Source organism: Melospiza melodia, chromosome 10, assembly GCF_035770615.1.
Source record: "Melospiza melodia melodia isolate bMelMel2 chromosome 10, bMelMel2.pri, whole genome shotgun sequence".
In the NCBI taxonomy this organism is placed as follows: domain Eukaryota; kingdom Metazoa; phylum Chordata; class Aves; order Passeriformes; family Passerellidae; genus Melospiza; species Melospiza melodia.
Window position 1 is genome coordinate 17,703,596 of NC_086203.1, and position 25,643 is coordinate 17,729,238.

General features: G+C 38.8%; 1 protein-coding gene across 17 annotated transcripts in view; it reads left to right on the forward strand.

The window, feature by feature from the left end:
• CACNA1D (calcium voltage-gated channel subunit alpha1 D) overlaps window positions 1-24,972 on the forward strand; it is a 169,586-nt gene extending 144,614 nt beyond the window's left edge. For 14 of the 17 annotated variants that reach the window (XM_063164644.1, XM_063164660.1, XM_063164659.1 and 11 more), the window contains 9 exons: window positions 3,624-3,754; window positions 13,016-13,132; window positions 14,640-14,992; window positions 15,287-15,313; window positions 16,203-16,352; window positions 17,314-17,477; window positions 20,183-20,304; window positions 20,945-21,265; window positions 22,799-24,972. In XM_063164644.1, coding sequence (XP_063020714.1) covers window positions 3,624-3,754; window positions 13,016-13,132; window positions 14,640-14,992; window positions 15,287-15,313; window positions 16,203-16,352; window positions 17,314-17,477; window positions 20,183-20,304; window positions 20,945-21,265; window positions 22,799-23,092 — 1,679 coding nt within the window. In that variant the 3' untranslated portion in view covers window positions 23,093-24,972. The remainder of the gene's footprint in view (window positions 1-3,623; window positions 3,755-13,015; window positions 13,133-14,639; window positions 14,993-15,286; window positions 15,314-16,202; window positions 16,353-17,313; window positions 17,478-20,182; window positions 20,305-20,944; window positions 21,266-22,798) is intronic. The other 3 variants (XM_063164655.1, XM_063164647.1, XM_063164651.1) reach the window with 2 other exon arrangements.
• The last annotated feature ends 671 nt before the right edge of the window (window positions 24,973-25,643 follow it).

Sequence of the window (25,643 nt, forward strand, 5' to 3'; positions counted from 1 at the left end):
TTACACCTAAGTGCTTGCATGGCATAGATGAATCGCTTTGTTATTGTTGTAACTCTGTGCTTGAGCTTTTTCTGCAGCCTCTGTTCCTTTCAACTATGAGTCTTTCCGAATATTCTGAAGCAATTCTGTTTTAGGGTGGTGGCATGGAATTAGTGTTACCTCTTGCCAACTTTATTCCCCTACATTTTTATTGAAATAGAGACGCATGCTTCAGAATAGCGAGCTCTGCCTGCCTAAATCAATCTGACAAAGAACCTGTACAGATGACATTCCTAGAACTAATCCCACCTAGTGATTCACTCTTAAATTCAGCTTCATTTCATTGCTGAGTATAAGCTGTGTATTTATTTTCAGCTATACTAAAATTCATTGCTAAATGTTTATTCTGCAAATGTAGCTCTTCAGTGTAGCTGGAAGGCTGAAAAACTGGATGTGCTCAATTGATAGGAAATAGGATGGCTTTGGCAACCCAGTATAAATCGGGATGGGTTGGGAATTCCTGTGGATTTATGAGTTTTCAATTCCAGTTTACTTTGTTCCTCTGTAGACCTTGTTATGATTTACTTGAAAATTGAAAATATTGTAACCACCTAGACAAAAAGAGGAATACAGCTATTTTACATTCATATGCCATAGGAGTGTAAAATAGCTTAGAGTACAGTAGAAATTAGTTTTGATGTTTAATATTCAATGGAAAATTGTCTATGAATTAACACCTGTGACAGCTGATAATAACAATTTCCCAAGAGATGGAAAATTCCCTTCAGTATGAATCAAAAAATCATTCAAATTCAATATGTTAAAATCACTCACACTTAAAATTATTGAGAGGTGCAGTTTATAGTAGTTTGCTCCAGTATTACTTGTGCTGATATTACTGAATGCTGGGTCCTTGTGTGTCACAGCCATGTCTCCAGAGCAGAATGAAAGAAATCTGTACAGCATGTGCTTCTTCCCCGTTAGATGATAAATAGATGCACTGGAGATAAACAGTTAATTCTTAGTACTGATAAAATAACTATTATTATAACTCAGTGAGACTGTTAATAGTTAGCAATACATTTTCATTACAGAAAGGTGAAACTGCTTTGCAAAAGCATAGAATGTCAGTCAAATGTTTGATGAATGAATGAGACTAGAGAGTAAGAGAAATACATAAAACTCACTAAGAGCTCACCTACATTCTCTAAACTTCCCAGTCTCCTCCTGCAAATCCATTTAAGGCTTCCTAGTACCTTTTGCCTCTTCCTAGAGCTTCCTTTTGAAGTAATTGCCACTGCTGTCACTAACTGTAATTAGTGATTTGTCTGTTCTGTGGTCAGTTATGCTTAGCTGCCTTCCTATGACTGTCTGTACCTGTGTGTGACCCAGAAAAGAGACCAAGGATGCCTCCCCTTGGCCAGGCAGCAGCTCCTGTGTGCTCGTGTCTGCAGTCCCCCTGGCTGTGCCTGTGACATGGACAGGCACCCTGGGGACACAGCCAGCCTTTGGCACAGTCAGCAAACTGGCAGTGCCTTTGTCTGAGGTGCTTATGAACAATTGGTGAATGTTCAAAGTGACCAGTGGGGGCTCTTTCTGCCCTCTGGTGTGTCCCAGGTGGTGTCACTCAGGCACAGTCAGTGGTGGGGCAGTGTGGTGGCCTGATGTGACCATGCTGAGTGCCACCACAGCAGCGTGTGTCACAGCCAGTCTGTCACTTCTGTGTGCCTGTTCTCTCTGGGAGCCATTTGCTAGCTCGCTTCCTTAAAAGCTCTGTTCAATTACTTGGAATGAAATAGTCTGAGGGATTGGGAAAGGCTTATCTGGGGAGTTAAACCAGAACTATGCTGCAGATCAGTGGATTTGTCTAAACTAGGGAAGGCAAGTTTGCATTACATGCTGTGTAAGAGATCTCATCCTAATACAATGCTCCATTAGTCTCCTGAAGAGCTGCAAAGGAAGATTACAGGTGAACATCAAAGCAAATGTTCACAAAAAGTTTATTAATGAGATTCATGAAGTCAATGAAAAAGATTTTTATTGCTGAGATGGAATCCATAGGCTGGTGAGCTTTCCTTGCGAGGTGTTTTTGATATTTCCTGCTAGTTCCTCCTTTCCTGGCAGGCCTGGGGGGCTCTGACCCTTGAGGGGTTGTCAGAGTTTGGCAGAGCAGGCTCTTTAATACACTAGGACAATTCCTGCAACAGACTGGTCTCCCAACCAGTATCTCTTGAAGCAATTGTAATAACTATTTTTGTTTTGATATATTTAAAGAAAAACTGCTGAGAGAAGACATTCTGGGTGCATTTTCACTGCAGCTAAAGCCTGTTGTGCTTTCTCACATACATACAGCCCATTTCAGACCTTATAATGAGAGGAGATGCTTTTGCATGGTAGAGGTTTCATTTTGAGATAAATTTTATCAGAGAGGTAAAAATAGATTTAAAAAGTATTGTCCATGGAATGGACATGGATTCCCCAACCTCTTTGATGAGAGCAAGTCACTAAAAGAAGAAAGTCAATTTAAATTACAAAACCCAGTCATTACAGGTAAAATAGTGCTACAAATACTATCCTTAGTGAGATACATTGGCACATATTATTGATAAGATACACGGACACTTTATTTTAATCAAATGTTTAGAAAAAGCCTATCATTTCTAATAGAGGTGTGTTAAAATGCGTCTGGGCTTGTTAGATTTTCATGCTCAGTCAAGTTATGACTGGACAGAAAAACATTGATGCCTAAACCACACCAGCCCCTCTTTATGTGCTACAGGAACCAGAAATCCTGTTGCCAAAATCTACATCTGGATACTGAAAAACATGGGGAGATTGGACGGTACACCAGAAAGGGAAATGGAACTTCATGTCAGATAATCTAGGGAAAAAAAACTGTGTGACAACAAAAGCAATGTTTTTGAATAGAAAACTATTTCTAGTTTTCTGGCAAGCATTAGTCACTGAGAGATCAAACTTGCCCAGCTGAATGATTCAATGGACTCATGAACAGCCCCATTCATTCTCAACCTGCTATGAACCAGCAGATGTTGGTGTCCTCACAAGGCACCTGCCTTTGGAAACTTTCAAATTTGGATTTTGTTCACAACAGTGACTCTGTACAAATGCTACATTTTACTGCCCTGGCTGTTTGCCTGTTGTTTGAATTGTATAAAATTCACTGATGGAAGTTATTTTCTTTCCTTTCAGCATTAAAGAACTGAGTCAATAAATACCCTGACAACAAAATTTGGTTCAGCAAGGACAAAAAAAGGCAGAGTCACTCTTATGAACATCAATGTATGTCAGACATAGTAGATTTTATTAAATCTGTTTACTCTAAGTAACTAAAGCTGGTACTTCAGCTTCTATGTGTATACAAACACGTTTATGGTTTTGGTAGAAACTTAGAAGTACACAAGTCTTGGTAAAGCATTGAATTTTCTCTTTTATTAGGATGAGTTCACTTAACTGACTGCACAAAGCTGCTTGCTGAAACATTGCTTTTGAGCCCCTGCCAGGCTCCATTGTTGGAAGCATAGTCCCTGTTGCACCCATCACATTTCCCCCAAATCAGATGTGAGTGTACAGGCTATTGCTAAATGTGCTGACTTGGGAGAGATCTGTCTGGTCTGTTCATTTAGATGATGAGGTAACCGTGGGGAAGTTCTATGCCACCTTCCTGATACAGGACTACTTTAGGAAATTCAAGAAACGCAAAGAACAAGGACTGGTGGGGAAATATCCTGCGAAGAACACCACCATTGCCCTGCAGGTGATTGTTTTATGTTTTTAACTAACCATTTTGTGAGCTTACTTGCAATAGCAGGTAGATGAATATTGGTGATTGTGCAGTGCTGCCAGGATTTTATTTAGCTGGGACACTTTTGGCCCTTATTCATCAGCAAAGTAAAAGCTAATCCTGCTGTTCTGTCTAAAACAAGGTAAGTGCAAAAACTTATTCTCTATGGATTACTCAAACAGTAGCAGTTGTTTTGAAATTTCTTGGCAAGTCTAGCAGGTAAATCACAGTCTGAAGTTGCTGATTGCATATTGGATAAATAAAGCCCTGAGCTATCATTTATGTTCTTTGTTTTGCTTTAACTGTTCAATTTCTTGTGTACCTGAAATGCTACAAGCCCATTCTCAGGGAACTTCCTACCGTGCATTATCTCATAGTAATTAGGTTTTTATACAGTACCATTTTTCTTAATTCTCATTTTTCTTTTTATTTTCCACTTATGATATGGTGAAATATCTTCCTATTTTTTTATTATTTGCAAATTCTGAATTTTTCATCCATGAATTTATATCATAGGAAGTATTAACCTACTGCATTAATGTCACACACTTCTGTCTATCTTTTAAAAGAAGCTATCACATGGAAACAAGGACAATAGATTTGGCCTTCTGTCTCTCAACAGGCCTGCAGCAAGCAGTCCATAAAGTACATGTGATCTAAAGAGCAAACTCTAACAACTTCTTTTCACTGGTACCTTTGTAGAATGAACTTTGAAACAGGCAAATGGAAAGCTGTTCTCAAATAATTCCAGACATCATGCACTGCACCATTTTTATTGGATTGGGACTTTGTGAATTTCAGTTAATGATTAGCAGTTTGCTACAAACTAGAAGTATATTTGTTTCTGGTAGTTTTTTATTCTGATGCCAAAATTTAGGACTATGTTTAGAAAATCCCTTCCCAGAAGAGGAGAAATGTGTTAACTTGGTTTGTTAAAACCCTGTTGGTTTGTATTTCAGTTTAGCAAAATGATCTTTGCTGTGTTAAGTGGGTGATGTGTTTCACTCCCATTTCCTAAGAAAGTTTCTTCTGACAGCTCTGATTGCCATTGTGTTCCAAATCAACAACAGTGTCAGAGATGCAACAGGCAGGGGAAGATTCACCACAGTCCTTGCTATGGGTTTGTGCCCACATGGCTTGGCAGGGATGTATTAACTGTATTTCCATACAGGAAAGAAGAAAAAGTTACTGGTAATGGAACTGATGAAAAGGCTGTAAACAGTTGAGAGGGCAGTGAAAGTTGTTGGATTTTCAGGCAGGACTGTTCAGACTTCTTTATTGCAGAAGCATTTGAGCATAAGGAGGTCAAAGCTGGTTTTGAGGCTCAGTATTGCAGGTTTCCACTTGTGTTTTTGAAATTGCACCCATAACAATGTAGAGAACCACTGAGCTGTCAAATGTGAGTGTGCTCTCCTGTTTATTATCAGACTCTGCTCCTTGTTCAATGACTGAAGGCAAGATGGAACTGGAAAGACTCAGCTCTTCTTCTCTCATTAGGAAAATATTTTTCAATTAAAATAATGACCATGAATCTCTACTAGAAATCTGCAAAGACCTATGGGATTTGAGGCATGGAGCCTTTTTTTCTGATTAAAACAATGGTATTAAAATGACACAGGCCTGTAGATGGGAAGATTATTGCTTTCTTTTTTCCCATCTTCCTCTTTTCTGCTTTTGTCTTTCTAACAAATCAGTAGAAGCTCAACTTGATTGACCAAATAAAAATGGAAATACTCTTTCAAAGAGATCTGAAACCTGAAGTTGGAAAAAAAGCCCAGTCCAGCACATAAATGAATAATATAATTTTAAACTGGAAGCTGCAGCATGTCAAATTCAAAGTCCTAATGCTGTGCTTGTTCGAACAATTATTTATGTGAGGATACAGCTTTAAAACAGAGCTGGATATCATGCTGCAAAATCCTTAGGCAAACCAGCAGATAAAAGCAATGCCACCTCTTCCAATTTGTGTCAAAAGCCATAGGAGCCATAAATGCTCTTGCACTTTTGCTGATACCTGTGACTTTCTCTTGGGGTGAATGAACTGGTTAATTAGTGAAGAACATGGTTATTAGGGACCTAATACACCCTGCAGTTCCTGCATTATCTAGCCTGGCTTTCCTTATCTCTTGCAAGAGAGGAAGAAAACCACCTGCTATTCTCTTCAGCTATTTACAGTCCCTTCCTAACCTTTGAGTGAAGCAAGAGGTGAGTTACAGTTTTATAATCCTGCTGATTCCTTCAGTTAGCCATGTCACACTTTCCTGCCCTCAGAGAGTAAACTGCTCCTGTGAGAAGAAGGCTCCTGGTGACAGAATCCACTGTGTTTTAATTCAAAAAGCAGCTGTTGGGGAAAACATTAATGGATGTTGCCATTTTCCCTGTTTTATGAGGCTGAAACAGCCTTTTTAAAACATAGATAAATCTTTTGCCCTCTTTTATTCCTCATGCTCAGGAGGCTGGGTTTTTACAATAATTTCATTCAGTACTTTTGAGGATACTGAAGGGAAACCCTGTAAATGTCAAATGGCCTAAGGGCCTGTTTTTCCAAGGGAATTACACTTTAGGGTTTTTTTAAACTAGTCCTTTAGTTGTAATCTAGGATATTAAATTGGATGCCTTGATTTTAGCTAAAACTTTTAAAAACATGTACTTCTTATGTTGCTGTCTCTGATAGAATGACTTGTATGAATATAGGCAGAAAAGTGATGCAGAATAGTAACTTTTACTTTAGTTAGCTTAAGAGAATTGCATAACACAGAGTAAAATTCTGTGGGCTCAGAAAGTCCAGTCAGGCTTTCTGGTGGCCTACAGTAGTTGTTTTAATAAGTTCTGTTTCACCAGGTGTGGGAATAAATCTTCCCTTGGAAGCCACATTACTTAGCTAAAGATCCAGTCTGTGCACTCAGGAAGGAAGAATGACCAAGGAGCATGGGAAAAATATTGTTCTTAGAAGATGTTATCTTCAGAGAGACACCTAGAGCATTTCATTTCAGGGTGATTGAACGCTAGAAAATACAGAATAGGGATTTTATGTCATTAAGACTTAGGCATTTTAACACATGGAACTGAAACTTGCATCCTTTGCCTGAGCTTAGTTTGGTTATATGAACACAAAGCTTGTGAACTGTGTCACAAGAATGTCCCTGGCAGCCCCCTCATGTCTGGGGGCCAGAACCTCCACCCAACCCAATAAAGAAAGCAGCTCCTTCTGACACTGGCATGGAGCTGTGTTTGGTGCAGGAGAAGAAAGAGTGGAAGTTTGGGTTGAGTTAGAAAATGAGAGCAGAGCTCCCCGCAGAACTGGATTTGCTTTGTGTTTGCCAGAGCATGCAGCAGGCAGGGATTCCTCCTCTTACTCCACAGTGACTTGATTCAGGGTGATTTTTATCCTGTAGAGCTCAGGTTTTCCTCAAGGGTGTAGCGTTGGCTGTCAGCCTAACCCAGGCTGCTGCTTGGGAATGTCAGAGGGGAGACAGCAGCCTGGAAAGTGAGGAGGGGATGATTATCTGCTCTTGCTGGTAAGTCAAGGAAGTCTTTCTGCCATGAAGTTTCAAATTCCTCCTCACTCAGAAAAGGACACTTCAGATGAAAACCAGCAGCAGTTTGTTTAAACTTGCATATTGTGACCAAACCCATCTTCAGAGCTGCAGTACCAGCATACCTTGGAACCCCACATTTGTTCTGCAGACCCAGGGGAATTCATGTTCTTATGGAGGCCAGACAAAACGAGGCTCTGAAATGATGGGATGACCAGTTTGAGTCACCTGTTTATGCCATTTTGCCGTGTTACACATGCCCTGAGGTCACCAACAAAAAGGGTTTCCATTGCCTTTCTTGTGCTATTGACTGATACTTGTGCAGTGAACACAAATATATTTTCTGGGTCAGAAAGGGATGTCTTTGTGTAATGATGGAAACTTGTATTGAGCCAAACAGTGGTCACATTGCTAGTAAAATAGATGTTTAGTGAAGCATGAACAATTTTAATTACTTTCATCTAGCACAGAGAGGGAATTAACTAATTGTACACTATTTTTCCTATTGAAGACACTTACTGTAACATCTGTATATAGATGTGTTATATATGTAACACATCTATATTTCATATAATTATTTATGTGTGGCCCTCTTTGTTAATACACACAAATAAAAGTTAAAGGATATTTTCTTTCACATCCCAGGTACATAAAAGCACTGATTTATTAACCTGAGCCTGATTTTGGAAACATGTTTCAGATTAAACTAATCATTATTTTTTTCTCTCTGCAAACGTTACAGCCACTATTAACCCTGCAGTAAACGGTGATAGAAGAAGAAAAAAGCCAAACCCTCTGGTAGGCATCAGCTGAGGGGTTAATTTGTTGCTCTAGTCCCATTTAATTGTGCTCTGATGTTCTGTGGTGCTCCCAGAAGGGCTCAGCTCTGGCAGCCTCTGTGCAGCTGCAGCGCTGGGAGCGGCTCTGCCAGGATGGAGCACCCTGGGCAGTCCAGGCTTGACCACTATGTCTCCTATGTCCACTGCTACAGTGTAGGTCATTCAGCTCTTTTTCTGCATGCTTATATCCTTTTTAAAGTAGTTCTGTCATTGTATTCTGTTCTCACTAACCTCTGTTTATTTTTAAGCATCAGTGTATCTCTGAGGTTTTTTACTGTTTGTAGTTTTCTCTGCTCTAAAATAAGCAGATAGTAAAAACATGTTCTGTACCTATAAATCTAATGGTTTGCAGGAATGTTTTTGGCATCACTCCAGGCTTCCAGGATTGTGAAGCTCTGAAAACCTAAGCATTTAGAATTAGTGTTTTTGCTTTTTTCCAGTTCTAGTGAGTTTATATAGCAATATACATAAATATGCATCATTGCTCTAAAGTCTGTGAAGCAAAGTTTGCCAGGGTCTTCCAGTTCCTGGTACCACTCTAGGACAGCTCAAAAGAGGGAGCACTGGAAATAGTGTAGGTGACAATGATATTATTTAAATAAGGGTAGTGTGCTTGCACTTCTTAAACTGAGCTTAAATTGCATCTATATATATGTTGAACCATACCTTAAAGTGGTTGTGGACTGAATTTAGGTACAGCGAAAAGGATTTTTTGTAATTCCAATATTTGTAAGCATTTGAGGTGTTTTTTCTGAAAGTCATGACTGAAGTCTTGCATTAGACACAGATTTCTTAATTTAAGATGTGTATTTTAAATGGTGTTACTCTTTTATGCATACTGTAGATGTGGGAAGTGGGTTTAAAATCTGTTTGGCATTTTTTAAAAGCAGTCTTTTCATAATGTTTACATGTTTAACTTCCAAATGTTTTGATGGTTTGGTGTGAGCTGCCTTTCAAGCCTCTTAAGGCATATCTCTAAATAACCTGTCTAGGGGTAGTTATTGGTCCTATGATATCTTTTCTCACTGAGGATAGGAACTCCTACATTTCTGTTATTTCTGCTTTTGAAAACACATCTGTGTCATCTCGATGGTGTGTCAGAGACAGGGGCATCAGTCATTGTCCCTTGAGAAGCTATTTAGGACCCAGCACTGTTTATCAGTGCCTTGTGCCATCCAGAAAACTCTGCAGGTGCTGTTGTGCCTCCAGAGCACAGCTGCACAGAATTACCATGTTCATCTGCAGTCATTCTGGGCATTTATGGGAAAGCCTAATTAAAGACATGCTTGGGTTTCTCATGTAATTATGTTGTTCAGCACTCTGTGTGTCACTGCTTTGCTGAGTAACCTTTGGACTGATACTTCTCATCTTTCTCTCACCTACAAGGAGAAAAGATGAAGCAAGGAAGGAAATAAAAATTAAATTTTGAACAAACCATGTGTCTGAACAAGAAATAACTTTTACAAACTTCTAGTGAAATCTGTAGAACAGAGTTAGAACCATGCTCAAGGTCTGTGAGGAAGCAATCCCTCTATAACACTCAAATTTGATTTTTTAAAAAGTCATTATAACATGATGCTTCAGGAATGTGGCACATCTTGAATCTCTGTATGTAATAAAAGTTCCATGAAGTTCTGTGTAGGGTAATAACCACCTCCTAAGAACTTTAGCAGTCCTAGCGAAAAAGAAACAAGCACACCTCTGGCAAGGTTAGACAATTCACTGTCCAGTCTCTCTTTTTTGAAAAGCCCCATCTGCTCAGCTTTTGTTTTTATTTCTGATTTAAATAAAGCAGTTTTTAGAACCAAAAAAAAGGAGGACATGGAGTGCTGCCATTGCTGTCTTGTGTGTTACATCATCACCAGGGTTCTTCTGGGTAGACAGAAGTGTGCAATATTCTATAGGAAATGTGTATCTGAAGGACACTTCTTCCCTGTAAACCAAAGAAGAGGTGTGGCAAAGGTTGGTTTGATATTTGTGTGCACTCTTTTGTTTTAGAGATCTTTGGTTTTGAAGTGCTTGTATGTAAAGTCAAATGTTTGATCAGTCCATGCTGCCTCTTCAGTCTTTGCAGAAAACATTAAGTGTTCATTAAGATTCAAAGGGATTTTCCTATTGACATAAAAGTTCCAATTGCTGTGGTTTTATGTCAGTCCCACTTTAGTCGACTGATCTTATGAAGGATTGTCCTATCAGTGAGAGATCAGCATGAGCATTTGTATCATGATGTGGTGATCCCCATAAAATGTTTCTTAGATTAATTATGGTGCTGTTGGGTTGCACCAGGTAAGATGAGACAGAAAGTGGGAATAGTCATTTTCAGGAGAGAGTTCACAGAATTGTTGTAGGTCATTCCTTAGAGCAAATAAACTGAGGAATATGTCAATTCTGTAGATTGGTGTTGCTTGAGAGCATCAGTGCTGGCTGTGAGTGAATAAATCTGCTGGGTTTAGTGTGATAAACATAAACCTTTGCATATGGTGATCCAGGTTTCTTTCATCCACTGCTGACTGTGTAAATGCAAGAGGTCTGTTACTAGGAAATGAGTATTACTGGAGAGAGATGAGATGATAAAGGGTGCCTGCTTTCTCTAGAGTAAAGGAGAGGTAATTCACCAAGAAGTAAGCCAGAAGGCAGCTGGAAATGTAATCAAAATTAAATTACTATTCAGTGTGTTGCTGTCAAACACGTGGCTTTCCTCAGCTTCCAGGCATGTATTTGTGGGGCTTTGTCACAATTTGGCAGACAGGAGTTTGAGCTAGTAGATTTTGTCAGAGTTAAATTTTGTGTGGTGCTGCTCTCTGACAGTGCTGTGTTTCACAGAAGGGCTCAGCTCAAAGGCAGCCCGGGCTGGCTGAAAACTCAGAGCTTTTGTGCAGTTGTAGAGCAGAAAACTCAGCCAGGGTTGGGAGATGGGGTCCTCCAGCATGAATAACTGCACAATCAAGACTTTGCTATATCTCTTATTATGTGTATTTTATTATGTGTTCGGTGTTGTAGTGTAGGTCTATTCAGGTATTTTTCTGGATGCTAATCACCTTATTTTAGCAGTTTTCAAATTGTATTCTGTTCATACTAAGCTCAGTTTATTTTTATGTTCATGTGCCAGTTGAGGTTTTTTGTTCTTTTTAGTTCTCTTTGCTCTAAAGTCAGCAGGTAGTGAGTGTGAAATGCAAGTGGCTCTTCTAGCTAATGATCAAATAACCAAAATATAATAGCAGTCCTCTAGTAAATAAATACTGCATTTGTCTCTGTTAAATCAATAGAAGGCTCTGGTCTTCCATTTGTATAGCTGTACTTAAAGTGTTAATTTTGCTTTCCTTTAGCACCTTGCAAAATGATGACATTAGCAACCTTGCTGAGGTTCTGACTATGCAATTAGCACAAGAAGTGGGAGAAAGCACAATGTATTCACGAAATGAGTATTGTATATTAACTCACTAGTAAATGATTTTTAGAGCCTTGTTCAATTAAAGCATAACTCTCAAAGTTCATCCCTGAGGAGGAAAACTGAATTGCTAAATGGATGTAGATAGTGTGATTAGTCAGGCACCTTTTTCAGGAAGGGAAATACTGGAGTGAGTGAAACCTGAAGTGGAGCCTGCAGTAAATCTACACCATTAAAGTTCAAAGCTTTTTGGTTCATCCCTTTCCAGGTTCTGATTGCCCACACTGCATAAATGCCATTTTTCTCCCCAGCAAAGCAGCTGTTTCTGTTTTGAGCAGTTCTGAGCGTGCTCCTGGGAGGGTGTGAGGAAACAGCGTGAATGAGACCAAGCCATGTCTGGGGTCCTCCAGGGTCTGTCAGCTCCTTCTGCAGCTCTGAAACACAAAATTCTCTGCACATCCTCGTGCTACCCCAGGGCAAGTAACATGCAATGTCAGTGTTGTGCAGGGACAGCCCTCACATCTCATTAAAAAATGCTAAAAAAGAATGAATAAGGTTTTTAGATCATAATCAAAAATTCAGCCAAGTGCTGTGCAGGATTTTTAGTAGTGTGTAAGTGTAGTGGTAGTAAAGGGTTAAACACACACATCTTGGATTTTTCTGACCCTGAGGAGATAAAAGAAGTGGCTGGGAAGAACAGGAATGTGGTTCTTGCTTGGGATCATAACAGGCAGAGTTAAATCAGGAGGAAAATTTTCTCCTTTTTGAAATAAGCCTGCAAAGCACTGAGCTCTTGGGGTGGGGTGGGGTGTGATGTCTCTCTCCTCCCTGATGTGCAGGTCTGTCCTGGACAGTGTCAGCTTTATCCCTTTTCCTAAATGTTGCTTGTGGTAGCAAACTTGAGAGGAACTGGTGTACACTGAGTCTCTGCTGCTGTAACTCAACTGTTATCTATCCTAAACTAAAGCTTTAAACCAAATATCTGCTAATCACAGTGCAGTGCAGATGAGCTGGAATTATTTCACTGCTTTCTTTTCCATCTGAGCTCTGCTAAAATTGCTGTTGCCATAGCAAAGATCTCCTTGTGTTTCCTTTGTTGACACAGGCTGCAAACATGTTTTGAACATTAAATATACATCTCATTGAAATGCATTTTATTATAGTTCTTGCTGATTACACTTTTTAATAAGATTAATTTTTCTTCTGTAGGGGTCCAAAAACATCAGTGGTGTTTTAGTCAGAATCTACACTGTGATAATAAAGACATGATCACCTCAGTACTACCAGGGTGGTACTGGAATATATAAACCTTTTTTAATAACAGTAAAGGAACTTACAGCAGAATACATCCTCTGTGGATGTCAGGATACAAAAACGGTTGATTGTCCTTTAAAATAATTTTAACGCCAGTAATTAAAGAGCAAAAAAGAATTTGCATTCCTAATGTGTTATGGTGTTGTCATTGATTTAGGCAGGACTAAGGACACTTCATGATATCGGCCCAGAAATACGCCGAGCTATTTCCTGTGACTTGCAAGATGATGAACCAGAGGAAAACAATCCAGAGGAGGAGGAAGATGTTTATAAAGTAATGTCAGAACACAACCATGTGAATTGTTTTTTGTATAATATGAGAGTAAAGAATGACCTTGTCCTTGAATATGAAATAACATAGTAATACTTTTAAACCCCTCAAATCAGAAAATAGAAATATGTTATAAATAATTATATGTTATACATAAATCTATAAAAATGGTAGTATCAGGACACTTGCATTTCTTCATAAATTTAGGAAGCAATTCCTACAGGGTGCTTCTCCTGCCCCTAATTCTTTCTCATTAATTCTTATTTTTTCTTAAGCAAATCCTATCAAAAGGTATGAACCTTGCCGTCTCAAATTTTGATAGTGGCAAGGTTGAAACTGGTTTTAACCTCTGCAGTGGTAGATAGGAAGGAGAGAATGAAAGTCTATGCAAGCAAACCACAACAGATACAGAGCTGCATATTTAGAAATGAATACATGGGGTTACACAGAGATCCACTAAATAAAATGCCATTTCCAATCACATGAGGGATATCAATAAGAATCAATCAGAAAAAAAATTAGGTTTCCTCTTTATGTTATTTAGTCCTAAGTGGTAAACGTGTAAATTTGGTGTTATAATCAGAGGCAGTCTGCAAACCATTTGTCAGCCAGCAAGAAAACTTATTTTTTCCCAAGCATTTCAGAAGAAGCAGATGTAAAACCATGCTTCTGCAGGAATTACAGCAGAAGCCCCATAGCTTGCTACTGTCCTTTGCAGAAAGGAGGATGTGGCACTGGAGACAGTGCCTCAGCTGCCACCAGTAGATGCATTTCTCTGCCAACCATCATTACCTCCTGTCTTCTCTAGATTGAGCTGCAACTCAGGCTGCTGTCATCCAGGACCCACACCTGGCTAGACAGGGAGGCTCCCTAACCTGGGTCAGGTGTCCAAGACAGCTGCATGTCACAGTCATACCTCAGCACCTCATCCTCTCTTTCACCATCCATCACACTCCCAGGGCTGATAAACAGAAACTCTTTCTTGTACCTCTGCGAGAAGAAAGAATGGAAGCACTGGAGCTGAATGTTCCCTCCTGGGATTTGCTTGCAAGCTGTTGCATGGCACTCCATCCTGTCTGAGTGACTCCTGCTGCAAAGCCCTGCCCTGGGAGAGCAGCACAGAACTCCACCAAGGCCTTCCCAAAAATTAAGCAAACACATCTCTTTCTGAGGAAGCTGGTGCATGTTCATTTATGGGAATCTAGGTTTCTCCTGCGTAATAAAATATGGAGAAAGCTAGATATGTCACTTTTACTTGGGTGGAAAAGAATAATGATCACAGCATACTGTTGATTTGACTCTGAAATACAATATTGTCATCACCACAATCACATCTCTGTCACTTCAGGAGATCCCATCTGAAGCATCATAAAATTAGAAAGAAAAATCACAGGTTACTTGAATTGCTACTTTTCTATGCATGTAGGAGAGAAAAGTAAGTTGTCACTGTCAAGAGTGTGTTCTGTTAAGGTATCTGATATAATTTTCTCTTTCTCTTCCCCTAAAACAGAGGAATGGTGCCCTCTTTGGCAACCACATAAACCACATTAGCAGTGACAGACGAGATTCCTTTCACCAAATCAACACCACACACCGTCCCTTACACGTCCAGCGGCCTGCAAGTGATCCTGAGAAAAACATGTACCATCAGGCAGGAAACTCTGTGTACCACAACCACCATAACCACAACTCGGTAGGAAAGCACGTTCCAAACTCAACAAATGCCAATCTCAATAATGCCAACGTGTCCAAAGTCCATGGGAAACACCCAAGTTTTGGGAACCGTGAGCACCGATCTGAGAACGGTTACCGCTCACACTCCAGGACTGACCACGAGAAGAGAAGAAGGCCAAGCAGTAGGAGGTAAACTTAAATATGCCTTTGTTTTTAAATAAAGTTAGAAATACACTATAGAAAACTTGAGCTAAGTGAAATTAATTTGAATCTTCTTTTCTGTTGCCTAACGATTTGTAAACTGTATTTAAAATGTAGCACTGATGAATGGGAAATGCATAAAGCTTTACTGGGGTTTGAAAGCAGCAGTTTTCTTTGAAGTGAAATCATTAGTTACAGCACAGACATTGTAATCACCAAAGAATTTCTCTAAATGACTTGTTCTTAAAATATTTTTCTCATTTTTGTGGCCTACCTGGATAGAACACGCTACTATGAAACATATATTAGGTGAGTTGATATTGTCCTGACATCCTGACATAATTGAAGAGGACAGGAAGTTTTTATTTTTGGTTTTTTCCCTCTTCTTTCCTGTTTCTTTTCTAAATTACCTATATAATGATACATATGCTCAGTAACTCAAGTGACAATTTCTATTTTTTTACTGCTTGTTGTAAAAGGACAAACTCTTGTTAAAGTTCAAAATTATTCAAGCCCTTTTGAATAATTTTGAGAGTCCAGGCATGTTTCTGCAGTTTTCAACAGGCTAAAGATCACATCTTATTGCAGCCCTTGTTAAAAATTTACTTACCAAGACTGGAAAAACCACTGGTGTTAGCTTTGATAAATGTTAATGTGTACAGTTGCTTTTATGGGGAACCCAAAATCTTTCCTGGTCTTCTGTCTACTTGTTTTCTAAGGCACTTCTTAAAATATAAGATCTAATGTTTTAATTAAAGTGCATTGCTAAATGGATGCTCAGTGGTGGTTTTAATGTCTAGATTTGCATACCCATTTCAGTTTTCTTTTTGAATACCTCAGTGAGAACTGCTTAATATTTGAGCCATTTGGCAAACTTCAGGCATTGGAGAGAGGATGTGTTTTTCCAAATCACAATGTATACAATATAAAATGTCTTGAATGTATTTGATTTCACTGAGCATCCTTTTATTATTTTTCTATTGCACCAGAAGGAAATAAAGGCCATCCTTAAGAAACAGATACATCACTCATGTTCTGAACTGCACTGCTGTAACACCACATCCTGAACAGAGAGTTGTTAATGCTTGTATTTTTCTTCTCCTCTTTGAAGAACATTAAAAAAATTGATAAGAACATTATAAACAATATATAATTGATATAAATAGAATAAAAATTCCTATTTGGTTGCTGCTTCCAGGTCTGACACTGGTGATGGGCGCCGCCCGACCATTCGCCGGGAAGAACACGAAGTGCAAGACTACTGCAATGATGATCATTATCTGACAGAGCAGGACTATTACAGTGGAGAAGAATACTATGAAGATGACAGTATGTTGTCAGGAAACAGGTGAGGACATTTGTTAAATAAAAATATTTGTTAAATAAAAAAGCGTGCAAAAATATTTTGGTATTTTAGGTACATAGATGTAAAGGCTTCACTAAGCACATTGACACTGTCAGTTCTCTAATGAAATTAATACTCCACAACTGCTGAAATGGGAAATGATGAGTAGGAAAGGAGAGTATTCCAAAGATGGAATGTTTCCCTTCTACTGACTACATTCTGTAGTGTCTCAAAAATAATCTCCACTTCCGTCCATTTTAAAAAAATGTTCAAGTCTAGCCCAGAAGTAGAGGAATTTATTGCCATTTTATCTTAGATCCATAATTGGATATGTTAAAGTGCCAGACACACTGAATTCTCCTCCTCCTTCTCCTGCTATATGGGCTACATTCACCAGCTGAATTCTGGCAAGATTGGCACCCTAATCTGCATCCCATGGATTTGCATGAAAGCTAAATTTTACAGAATTCTCAGGTCACTATTTTTTTTTTGTATGATAGTCAGCATCAAGTAACACCCTTTCAAGATCTGATTTTAAACATGAGAATATCCAGAATGTAAGAGGCTTAAATCCATTCTGATCTTCTTTGCTCTGCACCTTACCCAGGGCTCTCAAGAGAACATGGCAGGAGTAGAAGGGAGTACTTATTTTATTTTTTTAAGCAATGTGTGACTGAGATCTTATATTTTTGCCTGTACTCATAAGAATAAATTAATTGAAAATACAATATGATTAAAAGTTTAACCTGAAAATTGACCTAGTAGAGAAGTATATGCCCTCTCAAAATCCTACAGAGACTGAATTTTAAATCTGACTTGTGCAATTACAGAATGCAGTGTCCAATTCTCTTCCTGGAGGAAAAAGTAGATTTGAAAATCTTTTAGAAGGAAACTAATTTTTTAACTTGTAACTACTTACAAAAACTCACTGAAACAATATTTTCTTTATTTTTTTTAAATGCAGGCATAGATATGATTATCACTGTAGATATCACTGCCATGAATCAGATTTTGAGAGACCAAAAGGTTACCATCACCCACATGGTTTTTTTGAGGAAGATGATTCACAGATCTGTTATGATACAAAAAGATCTCCTAGGAGACGGCTGCTACCTCCAACACCACCACGTAAGTACATTAAGGACAATTGCTTTGCAAATCTGAAATAATTCAAATACATTTAGACAGATTCTAGTTTAAAAAGGATTTTTTATAAAACTTGGAGTTTAAGTATCTTATTTCAGGTTGACATTGGTACTTTATTCTGCTGTCGCAGGAATGATGCTTAAAATTCTGTTTTTCTTCTGAGGGAGAAGATGTTTCAATTTATAGATAGAGTTAACATTGTCAACAGATGTTTTTTCCTGATTCTTTAATTTTCATTTCTTGTCTTCCTTATATCTATCCCTTCGTTTTTCCTTATCTCAAGAGCAATATTGCTTTATATGGATTTCTACAAAATGTCATGGTTCTTATCTTGCAGTCCTGTCTTTGTATGTTCCAGGCCATACTGCAGAGATCAGCAGTGCTAATCCTCTGGTGAAACTAGGCACAGACTCAAAATTCTTGGGTTTGGTCTTTGACCTCTGAGTGCAAAAGCAACCTCTTTTTAAGGCTTTTTCTTGTCTCAGAGATTCTCAAGTGTATTGAGATAGTTTTATATCTGAGGTACAGTGTCAGACTGTTTAAAGCTGCAGAAAGCTGTGGTACAAGGCAGCAGCAAAAAATATTTTTCTATAATAAAGGTAGCATTCTCCAGCAATACTGCCAGTACTGGATCTGCACTTTAGGCACTCATCGCCTTATCAGACTGGCAACGCTCTCTGCTTTTTGGCTTTCTGCCCTCAGGGGGCACAGGGGCAGAATAAGTCTTGTATCCCAGAGAGAAAATAATTCAGCTGAACAGTAGTGAAGGGTACAGAAAATGGCTGTCTTTCAGTCTTTCAGCTGCTCTCTCTTTTCAGAAGGGAAACACATCCAATGAAGGGCAGACTGTGAAAGGAGACCCCTGTACATCTTTCTGCCTCTCTGATAACAGAGGAATTTTACGCCAAAGAAATAGATAGATGCTTTGTATATCCATTCCACAGATTGCAGGAGAAAAAAAGTTTGTATAAAAATTGTCCTGAGTCTGCCCATGAAAATGTTTTGAGTGGAGGGTTAAAGGTTTCCTCTAACTGCAGTCTTGGAGATAAAGTTTTAATGACAGTGTTTGGCAGTCATTTATTTAGAGGAAGTTATGCTTCTTATCTCATCTACAGGAAAATAGATTAAGGTGCTAGATAAGATTACTTGGTATCCTAGGATAAGAGGACATAGTTCTGATCGAAGTTGCATAAGGGTAATTTAGGAAGTCCTTGACTTTCACGAATGTAATGTCATAAGAGCAATCAGTGTCAGACCTCCTGTCATAACCATTTATTTTATACTCAGAAAAAAAGTTGAGAGATTTTAACAGCTCAGTATCTGAGTAGATTTTAGAAGAATCTCAAATCTATTATTTGTAAGTAGTGTATGGGCTGTTTGGCCTGGGGAGGAAGCCTTGATTGTTTCACATTAATAAAGAAAAAAGAAAAAAATAGAAGGTGCAACTTTGCACTCAACAGTTCCTGCTAGCATCTGAAGCAGTCCAAGTGAACATAAACCCAGTGCCTTGGCTGAGTACTGCAGTCAGTAAATCGAGCTCTGTGCAAGTTTCTGGATGCTTCTATGCCAAACTCATCTCCACAGTATTTGAGCAGCTTCCACAAGTGTACTGAGGAACAATTGAGATTTTCTTTCAGCCTCTTCTTTGCAGGGAAGCATGTGCAATGAAGTGCCTTGTGTTGGATGAGGGGACTTTTTGGGTTGGTTATTATACATTTTGGTGCTGGGACATTTAGCATATGAGGATCAGGAGCTAAGGCTTACATCCCTCTGTTTGGATGTGTCATAGAGACAAGGGAGAGGGACAAAGTTTGCTTTAGTTGGACAGAATGACCTCGTGGAGGTGCCTGTTTTGGTTCAGTGGCTCTTTGTTAGTATCCAGCATGAAGTGTCTGCTGATAACTGTGGGGTGCCATAACTCCATGGCACTTGGTACAGCTAGGTTCTCCCCAGTGTCCCACTCCAGTGCTTACAGCTGTGAGGGTGGATCTGGATCCCAGCTATGGTTCAGCATCCAGGCTCTCTGAGCATTGAAGCTGGCACAGGAGAATGATACCCATGTGCTTCCCATAATTCTGCAGGCTTAAAACAAGATCAGCTGAAACATCTCCACGTCAGCCAAACATCTTGATTCAGTTCAGATTTCTACTTTTTTTTTCTACGATGAATATCACATAACAGCAGAAACTGTGGATGATTGCTGTCCTAAGCAACAGAATAAACATCAGGAATTGACAATCTGAGTTGACTTGAATATGGTTTTACATATTGTATATTGCTTCCAAGGAACTGACGATTTCGTATTTCCTTTGGGAAATCTGGTTTATTAGAATAGAGAGCTTGAAGCCATGGGGAGAAAAGAAGAGTCACAGCAGGTTATGGCAAAACTCTGCAGTTGAGAGTCTGAGCCAGTCAGCTGCATCAGAGAAGCTTGTTTTCTGAAAGAGCTGCTTCCAGTTCTGTCATGTTAGGTTCCTTCTATGATTTCTACCTTGGACTGCTTTTGCTTATGTGGTTAATCTGTCCTTTATCTTATAACCTGCCACTTGCTTCTATTAGCACAACTTCTTTCTTACTGGATGATCTGTTTTAATTTGTATCACAGCTCACTCACCCTGGAATTCTGGAAATAATAGACTTAGAGGAAAAATACTTTGTTTTTCTAATGAATTATTGTTTCCCTGTAGCACACAGACGATCTTCCTTTAACTTCGAATGCCTCCGCCGACAAAGTAGCCAAGACGACATCCCGCTCTCTCCTAATTTTCACCATCGCACGGCTCTGCCACTTCACTTAATGCAACAGCAGGTAAACTCAAACTCTTCCTTAACCAACAGTGGATTAAATCTTTCTAGCCCCTACATTGCACTCCTGACTTTCACTGTTGTTTGAGCAGTACTGGTGTACTCATTGCTAGACTCAAGGCTTCTGAAACATTGACCTTGTACAAAACACAGAATGAGCAGCCTGTCCCTTGGACCCTGAGTGCTCACAAAGAGTCACCATGCCCTAAATTTTGACCAGGACTGCATTATACAGCAGCTGTCTATTAATGTTTGCCTATCTCAACTCCATTTGCAAGCACAACTCAGACACCTTCTGACGCTCAGTGCCTGGCTTGGAAAATGCTGACAGCTTCCTATCCTGTCCTGGACAGAAGGAATGTTTCTATATTTTGTTTTCTTTAATATATTTTTATATATATGTTTATTTATTAATATGTATTTAATATATTAAAAAAGATTTTGTGATATGAGTAAAATGAAAAACATACCATTTTGCTGATTCAATTTACCAATTTCAGTCCTGTTCCTCTATTACACATCAGAAAATGTTAACTTTGCATAGCTGCTGCCTGAGAAATTGGTTTGAGCTAACTGCTGAAGTGAAAAATGAGTACGACTGAGCATTTGAAATCACTAACCTCTAAAATGCTTCCCTTTGCCAGGTGATGGCTGTGGCAGGTCTGGATTCCAGCAAAGCTCATAAACACTCACCGAGTCGCTCAACGCGCTCCTGGGCCACCCCGCCGGCCACCCCTCCCAACAGGGAGCGTTCCCCCTACTACACCCCTCTGATCCAGGTGGACAGGGCTGACTCCACAGAGCACATGAACGGCAGCCTGCCCTCCCTGCACAGGAGCTCCTGGTACACGGATGACCCCGACATCTCCTACAGGACGTTCACCCCAGCCAGCCTGACCGTGCCCAACGACCTGCGGCACAAACACAGCGACAAGCAGAGGAGCGCCGACAGCCTGGTGGAGGCGGTGAGTGCTGCGCGGACCCTGAGCCAGCCAAGAGGGCCCCTCTGGGACGTTTAGGGTTAACTCTCCAAGGCATAGAATTAGGTTTGATGCCCCAGGTTTTATCTTTTATATTTTTTTAGATTCTGTGCTGCTTTAGTGTGTGGGTCTGAGCTTCATGTTAGGAGATAGTAAGCTCTCTTCACAGAGTAGGGAAGCAAAACAATTCTAGCTGGGCGCCAAGGACAACCAGCCCATATCTCAGGCCCAAGAGCATAAAAAATGTGGACTGAAGAGAGAAAAAACAAGAAGGACGGGGCTTCATAAGCTAAATCTATAATTGGATAATTAATTCCAATATGCTAATGGACCAAAACTTATAAAAATGAGAGACCTTATGACCAGTCGTCCATTTTGTGACCATTTTGGGTTCATCTTGGGTGTAGCCCTGGTTGGACTCTGGTGTTATTCAAGGTGGATCCATTGCAGCCTTCTATTAATCACCTACTTTATAGTTTAGCTGTGTCTATTCTCTGGTCTAGGTCAGCCTTCACAAGGCATCAAGTTCACATCAACGCAATGAAAATGGATTTTTAGTTTTATAGCCAAAAATTGGTTTTAGGTAAAGAGGGGAATTTATTCATAACTGTTGTGTAGTTAAGGGTTTCTACTGAATCCAGGTCCTCAAATTAGTGAGATATTAATCAGAGAACTAAAGACACTTTAGAATTTTGAAAGTTAAGTTTTTTAGATGAGCATCAGTTCTGAAGTATCCTTCCACAATGGCAATAAGGAAGAGATATATATGCCTGTTCTCAATTGTTTCTACAGAAATTAATCCCCATTTTTGCAGTAATCTGAATAAAAGATCAAAAAACTCTGTGAATCAATGTTTTAAATGCAGAGAGGAGAATAACAACCGCAAGGATTGATTTGTAGGTGTACTAAAGAATGCTAAGAATTCCCTTTTATATTTCAAAATATTTGAACATAAAGTGTGTACAGCATTTCTTAATCATAGTTAATGTTGTAGCTTCAACAACATTAGTTGTTGTAGCTTGTTGTGTATAGCATTTCTTAATTATAGTTAATGTTGTATCTTCCATCCATCACTTCCTTTCCATTGCTGTGAGCTGTACATTTTATTATGTTTTTGCCAATGGGAATTCAACATCTTTTTTCCATGTACTCTAAAGTACCAAGAACATACAAAATTCTGTATTTCAGACAATTGTTCTAACTGCACCATCTGAGATGTATTAACTGTTGTCTTTAGTGCATCAGCCTGATGACTGATGTTCAGCAAAGACTACTGCCAGATCTCTAAGGAGAAGTGCCAGATGTACAGCAGCACCACTCACATTATCACACTTCATGGTGTTCTTTGGAGACTTTTCATTGTTGATTTAATTATTATTTACCTGTGCAGTTTGGCTGTGGTTTGCTCCAGTGATTCAGCATGGGGTTTCTGGTGCTTTCATCAATGAGCAATGCTCTGGTCTGTCTGTTGTTCTGTAATTCCACTGAAATTCTCACTCTCTCCCCTCCCTCTGCCAGGTGCTTATATCTGAAGGCCTAGGAAGGTATGCAAAGGACCCTAAATTTGTTTCGGCTACGAAACACGAGATTGCTGATGCTTGTGACATGACTATTGATGAGATGGAGAGTGCAGCAAGTAACCTTCTCAATGGGAATATCAGCAATGGGACTAACGGGGATATGTTTCCAATTTTAAGCAGACAAGATTATGAACTTCAAGATTTTGGTCCTGGCTACAGCGACGAAGAGCCGGAAACGGGACGATACGAAGAAGACTTAGCTGATGAAATGATATGCATTACAAGCTTATAGTATTTAGCAAGGAAAACGTTCTAATAACAGAAAAAGTGCCTCATAGTTTCAAGATGCTAGGCACTAGCTGGAGTGAATAACCAATCCAAGTTTTGTACGAGTGATGCCGCACCTCAAGGAAGCCATAACTAATAAATTTATTTATCTCCAGGTTGCCGAAATGTGAACAGAGCTGCAGTAGGTCGAGTCTCCTCCCATGGAATCTTCAGTTCCTCTGTAGGAATGAGGTTCTTTTGAAACCAAGCAGATTGTGACAATCAGTTTTTTGAGGGCTAGAGCAGGATTCTGAGGTGTTATATCTTGCCTGTCTTTCAAACTTGTGCTGCTGTCCTTCCTAGTAGAGCGGGATTTTGTCAGTGACAATGTCTCTATGGGTCTGGCACAGGATTGTGTGGGAAACAGCAACATGAGATGAGTGATGACAACCAATAATGTCATTACCTCAGTGCTCAAAGCATATCAGCTACCATTGCATATCCATTCTAACATTGTTGTCAAACTTGCCTCCTGATTTCTTTTCTTAATGCTCTTCTAAAATACGATTTGTCATGCTCTACCTGTTAGAGATCGTTGGAAAAAGAAGTTATATAAAGAATAATCCATCATATGTAACATCAGTTTACATAGGAAAATATCATTCAGATGGTCTGTTTTCTGACTATCATGTTAAGGGCAAAATATACTGGAATAATTGCATTCTTACTAATGCACTTGCAACCAGGTTATAGTAGAATTAGATAAGATAGTTTGCTAAAAATTATATAGTAGAAAATATTGTAAATTAATTGTAATATACAATGATTTGTATTTGTAAAGAGATGTTCTATATTTTGTAATTATTGTACCGTAATTGAACTGCAGCAATATTTATGGACCCTAATTATTGTAACTCTCCACAGAATTCTAGATAGAAGTATTTTTACTTGGAATATATAGATCTATAGCATAAATATTTAAATAGAGCCACCTCTCAGTGTAAATCTCTTTTTGGGATAAAGTGTCAAGTGTGAGCTTGGCAACAGATCAGATTTTTTTAAAATAATTGAGTCAAAAGAATCTCTCTGCAAAAGGGATGCACCATTGACTTCTCAGTCTTATACTTGGAAAGGTTAAAAACTTAAAGTAATTTCTTTTTTTTTTTTTTTTTCACTGAAAAGTAATCTCTAATTTTATTTTTGTAATAACTCCATGCAAAAAATCCAGAACCTTGGCAAGTTCATGCCAGGGTGTTCCTGGTCATAAGAAAATTTTGACAAAGTACATACCCTAAATTGACACAGAAAATATCTGAGGAAGAGAGTATTTCAGAGGTTAATGAAACTACTTTCTCTGCTTGAAAAGAGAAGAAATGTGATAGTATGATTCTACAAAGAACCAAAAACCTTGATACAAAAAATATTTTGTTGCCTCTACCTTTCTGTTGTTCTATGTGTAGTATTTCAAAGATTTATTTTTATGCAATCAAGAGAGGGCTTTGATATTGTTCACAATGCAGTAAAACCCTGAAATGTCTTTGAGGCTGAAATGACCTTGGAGGATAATTAAAACACCCTGAAAGCTACTGTCTATTTTGTTAGCACTGGATAACAATGACTTGTTCTAACAAGTTATCTTATCAGGTTTTACCTGTAGTTCCTATGCTAGATAGCAATCCAGTTCACATTTTTACAAATGTGATGTTTAAAACATGTCAATAAACATTTTGTACATAATGACAGTTTCCTATGAATAGCTTACAGACTTCCTCTGAAATCGTTCTTATTTCAAATGCCAGGATAAGAACTTAAAGGTTTGTAAATTATTTCTTGACCTACATCATTTTGTATTAAAACAAATGCAAAATGTTCTTCAAAATAAAACTGTGTAATAATTTTATTATACCTGGGAGTCCTTTTACTAATATTTTTTCACCAAGAAGTTTCAAAGGTTAAATTCAATTTGCCATGTTATAAGAATGGGAGGGAATGTGTGGAATAGGGAATCAGTCTGCAGTGTCACATCATGCAAGTCTTTTATGAATGGTTGCTGTTAACCACAAAGAAATAAAACAGAGTATTCATGTGGAAAAGGGATTACTACTTCTCCAGAGACAGACCTATGGAAATGATTAGGAAAATTTGACTAGAATACCCTGAAACATCTAAATAAATTTTCCATGCTGTCTTGGGAAGCTCTTGGGTAGGTTACCCAGCAATATTCACTTTGTACCCTTTCCCAGCTCACAGAAACAAAATTTGGGAGGCCAAAATGGAGCTATCCCTATGAAGTAACAATGAGTAGGTTTCAAAGTTCTACCTACTGTGGTAAAGCCACTTCTGATAACCACCTTCAATGCAACTGACGTTAAACTTTAAAAAAAAAAGGAGGAAAACAATCTCAGAATTGTATTTTGTCCATACATGGACAAATGTGGTAACAAGTAATCAATATATGTATAATTGTGTGGTAATTGGCATCCTTAGAATACTACCAAATCATAGTAATTAGTACTAAAAACCTAGAAGTTCTCTCAACAATTAAATCATTATTTATGAGACTCCAAATTTTTTTA